Raw genomic sequence first — 5,000 nt, forward strand, 5'->3', positions numbered from 1 at the left:
AGCCGAAATAAGAAAAAATGAAGGGGAGAAAAAGAAAGAGAAAAAAAGTTGCAGAGTTTCAGAAATGAAAGGTTATACTTCACTGCCTCACAAGATTATCAAACTGAATGAAATCTCTGTAAATAAATAAACACGACCTTTCCCCCAAGTTTAAAGCCACCGGGAGTCATTCCATAATCATAACCAAATGAGCATGAAATACACTAGAATGTCTAACAAGTTTTACAAAAAAGTCCAATAAATTTTAAGTGCTCTGGCATTATCACACAAGCACTATTACTGTCATCTATGTTCCTTCTACGAACATCAAAAGAACTGTGGAATAACTGTGGAATGCCTCCCACATGAAGACCGTGGTAACTGTTTTAGTTTTACAATCTTGATTTTAAGCTACAGAAGATCTATACAAACAGATTGCTTTTCATGATAAATGAAATAGAAGAGGTACATGTAAACTTAACCCATAATCAAAGAAAATTCTTTGTATAATGCAGTAATCTCCTTTAGATAACAATATTTATCTAAAATGGTGCAATATCTGTGAGGATGCTTGTGTGATTCCTGAGACCACTTGGTCATATGTTTGTTTACAAGAGAGTGGTGGTTCTCTGTTAATGTGTCAGGGCCAGATCCTTTGCATGCATAAAAGTTCTTATGGAAAGGCATTAATGTGTGTTAGTGTGATGGGGCCTTCAATAATCATTAATAATTTTTATGTTTATTGGTTAAAGGCTGTATTTTTTATAGACATAGATTCATAAGCATACTGTACATAATGAATCCATCTTGCTAGATAATAGCATGTGTACAATTACGAGTTAAAGTTATGCTTATCTTATAATCAACTCTCAATAATTCTACAGTTAAACATGAGCTATTTACATACCCAAACACTTTTTGCATGGTCTAAGGTACCAATCCTTTCCTAGTAATTTCTTAAATGTTACCTTAATATTAGGCAGAATTAAAAATGTCACAATTCCTTTTCAAAGAATTTTCAAAACTCATCAGATTTTTATAGACCAATCAGACGCATGGATTCATTAATTCTCCTTTCAGGCACTTGTAGACCAGTAAAGGAAGTGGTTACTAAGTACATCTCCCAGAACTTTTGTCATTAGTTCATGTAATACATTTTGGGAAATGCATACACATCGAGTCCCTGTTAGTATGATATGCATTTGCGAACTTTGGAACAGGAAAAAATTATTAGTAACTGTGCATAGAAAAGGAATGCCAAGTAGGAGGAGGCATAGAAGAAAAAGAAAAAAGAGGGAAAGGAGAGGGGGGAGAGGAGGAGGAGCAGAAAACAGTCGAAAAAAGGTTCTCATCAACTCTGTGATCACAATATAAAATCAAAATACAAAGATTCAGACAGGCAAAGTTAAGTATACAGAGTAGTGTTTTAGTCTAATAACTGATGATGAGAAAAGGAAGACACACACACTGAAATACTTTAAGTGATTAGATCTTCTTAATCCCAAAAACTGTTAAATACTTACACACTGCTGGATTAATGATGGGAAAGCCATATATTCTTTGAGAGTTAAAAGATCTCAAACACACAAAAAACACTTCTATATGATTAACAAGTAAGAACTCTCTCTCTTTATTCATGCTAATTCTCCACTATTAACAAGAACTCTATATCTACACTTACTTAAATACGAGTTTCACAAACTTTGAAGTCTGTTGTTTTGTATGTCTGAGAAATGAGATAAGGGTTGGAAAAGGAAAGACAAGACACAAAATTTTACTCTGGCAAGTTCTTCAACTTGGTATAAAACTGAACTAAATCTGCCTTTTGGCCCAAATTACTGGACTTCACGATTAAAACCAAATGCTTAATATCTACTTGTCTTTGTAAATGTCTGTGTTCATAAGTAATATACCTAAACTGTATGTCCACTGCAAATTTCCTATCTAAAAACAATAATTTGAAAATTACTTAAGAATATAAAAATTCTGAGGCAAAGTCCCTCACTGACAGTTAAATGCAACTTGCTAAGATATGACACGGCAGTTGCATTTCCAGTTGTTTAGATTTATACTTCAGTTTCAATTGGATAGATACAAATCATCTAGAACACTACATTACATAATGCCAATCTCAGGCACCAAAATCTTATTGTGAAAGAAAAGAAAAGAAACACATAAAGAAAGAAAAAAATAACGAAAATTCTCCCTGAGCCCAAATTTAGGAATTTTTGTTTCAATGCAAATAATAAACCTGAGATTTTTGGCAATGCTAAGCCTATGCAGGTTGAGTATTTTGAAAAATTACAAAACACATGTTCGATGATCTACCAATGCTAACTTGAGCATTGTTAATTTTGTCTGTTAAATCTTGTTTTGAGTTTTGGGATTACTATATCTCCATTACAGTCAGTCTCTAAGTCTAAGTCACATCTATCTATATATATGCTTTACATCTAAATACACTCTATCTATTCACCCATGTATCACGATCTTCACAAACGTGCACTAGACTAAAATGACAAATACACAAACATAACACAGAATATCATTTCTTTTTATAGTCTTCAATATGCATGCTTCATGACTTTAAGAAAATCTTCATATAACATCCCTGCATGGAACATTTTCTGTCAAAGACGCAGAACTTCTGTGACTTATTAACTATGAATCTGTTGCAAGTGTCAAACCTAAATCAAAAGTGTAAATGGGAGAGGTAGTTGTGCCTTTAATGACCTCCTCCTCTGATGTTACTCACTTGAAGTTTTTCCGGCGATAGTCCTCCTCCTCCTCCACCTCGTCCTCCTCACGCATGTTGATGTTTCGTCCCTCCCTGATGTTGTCTACTGACTGAAACTCAATGCTTGCGTCAAGAATGGCTTTGCCTCCTCCACCTCCCCCTAGATCCTTCCCGCCTGCTGGCCCACCCATCTCCACACTCCGCCTGCTGGAGAGCAGGTCCAACATTTGCAGCACCATCTGCCAGAGGAACTCCACCTGAGGAAGAAAATACACGTCCACTTTTATTGTTGGCTATTTTGAGATTTATATATGAAATTCTGTAATCTTTCAGTTACACTATAAATATGTTTGTCAGTAGAAAAGTATATTCCTTTTTTTTTACACTGTGAGAAAGGGGAGAGTGAGAGAGAGAAGGTAATCACTCTAAATTAACAATGACAAACGTGAAACAGTCCAAGTCCTTGAGACCTGTATCAGCAATGCACTTCCTTCCTACTAGATAAGAATAGGCAATGAGACTAAATTACCTTTTTGCTGTAAACGGTGGCTGAGCCTTGAATCAACATGGCTGCCTCAGCAAAGTTCATCATTGTTTCCCCTCCATCAAAAGTAATTTGTACTTCTGCCAGTTCCTCAAGGTACTCCTCTAGATACTGGAAGAGGTAAACAGGTTTTAGTACAACTGCAGTAAAGGTTTATACATAGTGAACCAAGCTGTGAATTTGTGGTTTTCAACTTTTTGCGTTATCCCTAACCCTGATATGCTTTCTCATTCTGACGTATTCCTGTGAACATGATGGGAGTAATGTTTGCTCACCCCATTAAACTGTGCAAGGGATGAGAAGAATATCTAATTACAGTCACTGGGTTGATAAAAAAACTTCTTGAAAAAATATAATTTCTATTCATTAAAAAGAATAATGACTATTGATCTGACTAAAACACCACTAAGATGTTCAATAAGCTACTTGCTAGATTGAAGAAGTTATCAGCTTTCTAATGTAATTGTTGTGGGGAAAAATTATTCCTGACAGATGTCTTAGGGTAACTAAATTTCCTTAAAATTCTTACTTTAATTATTCAGTACACTTATGGAAAGCATAATGCATAATTTGTATATAAACAAACATAATTTATCAAAACTTCTGAAGCCTGTAGGTAATCAATTAACCCAAACAAATACTGACCTTTGCTATGTCCACTTCCCAGTTTTTGGTCAGGTCACGAATGGGGTTGAGGAAGACGGAGAAGCGGGCCTCCAAATCCTGGGATGGGGACGTTTGTCGCATTTTGGTGGCTGCAGGAGATGCATGCAAATGTTAACCTGAAAGAGAGAGGAAGAGAAAAATAGATTTTAACCCACTAGTGACAAAACATTTTCAAGCTGAAATTAATATTTTCCGGGCGGCTTCAAAATCGGTGTGTGGGCGAGTCTGAGAACCTGCCCGCGCGCCTCCCGCCACAAGCTCCTATCTAACGTCACACCAATGGGACGCCCGGCAATGTATACTTTTCCGGGTGTCTCATGTGTATGACACCTGTCCTAAGTGGGTTAATTAAAACAATATACAATGTGAAAAAAAAAAAAAAATAATAAATAAATAAAATAAAAATAAATTTCTAAAAATTAAGATAGTGCATTACATGGTTTGTCCTGGAGAAAGTAATGATGATAGAATTATTTTTGTTCAAAATTCAAAGGATAACAAATCAATAACAGCTGTCAATATCACTGATTCAAAGAACTTGAACATCTTTGTTCTGTGGTAATATCACTAATAGTGACTAAGATACAGAGGTCAATGATGTAAAAAATAACAAAAAATAACCTGACAATGCCTAAATTGGACTTACTCAAAGTAAATGTTTAAAAGACATCTGGCCTCCTGCCAATTGGCACGGCTCCTGTCGCACTCTGACTAAGGCCAACAAAACAAAACTAAATACACATTACATAGCAAGATATGAAAATGTTCACCTGAGAGGCAAGTTCTCATTAAGGAGGGAGCCAATCCAAGCTCTTTCGTTGGAATATATGCCTTAAACATTTAAAAATCTTGGCCAGATTTCAAAGGCCTGAGGCCATGGCAGTGATTTTACAGCGTGCTATTTCAACTTTGGGCCATCCATCATTAGAGCACAGTTGTTCTGAACTGGATTGGATTGAACAAAGCCAATATAATTATGAGAGAAAAGACCCCTTTTGAAAGCCAAAGTGAGTGTCTTGTAAACTTTTACCTTATTAAATTCTTCATATTCTGATAAGAAGAAAGGACAGAGTC

General features: G+C 35.6%; 1 protein-coding gene across 2 annotated transcripts in view; it reads right to left on the reverse strand.

Annotated features, from left to right (window-relative positions):
• The window catches only part of LOC113825369 (condensin-2 complex subunit H2), a 20,926-nt gene that overhangs the window by 12,915 nt on the left and 3,011 nt on the right, over positions 1 to 5,000 (reverse strand). For both annotated transcript variants that reach the window (XM_027378185.2, XM_027378184.2), the window contains exons 2-4: positions 3,906 to 4,042; positions 3,246 to 3,371; positions 2,735 to 2,973 (exon numbers count right to left, since the gene is read on the reverse strand). In XM_027378185.2, the coding sequence (XP_027233986.1) occupies positions 2,735 to 2,973; positions 3,246 to 3,371; positions 3,906 to 4,007 (467 nt within the window). In that variant the 5' untranslated portion in view covers positions 4,008 to 4,042. The remainder of the gene's footprint in view (positions 1 to 2,734; positions 2,974 to 3,245; positions 3,372 to 3,905; positions 4,043 to 5,000) is intronic.

Source organism: Penaeus vannamei, chromosome 17, assembly GCF_042767895.1.
Source record: "Penaeus vannamei isolate JL-2024 chromosome 17, ASM4276789v1, whole genome shotgun sequence".
NCBI classification, from domain to species: Eukaryota; Metazoa; Arthropoda; class Malacostraca; order Decapoda; family Penaeidae; genus Penaeus; species Penaeus vannamei.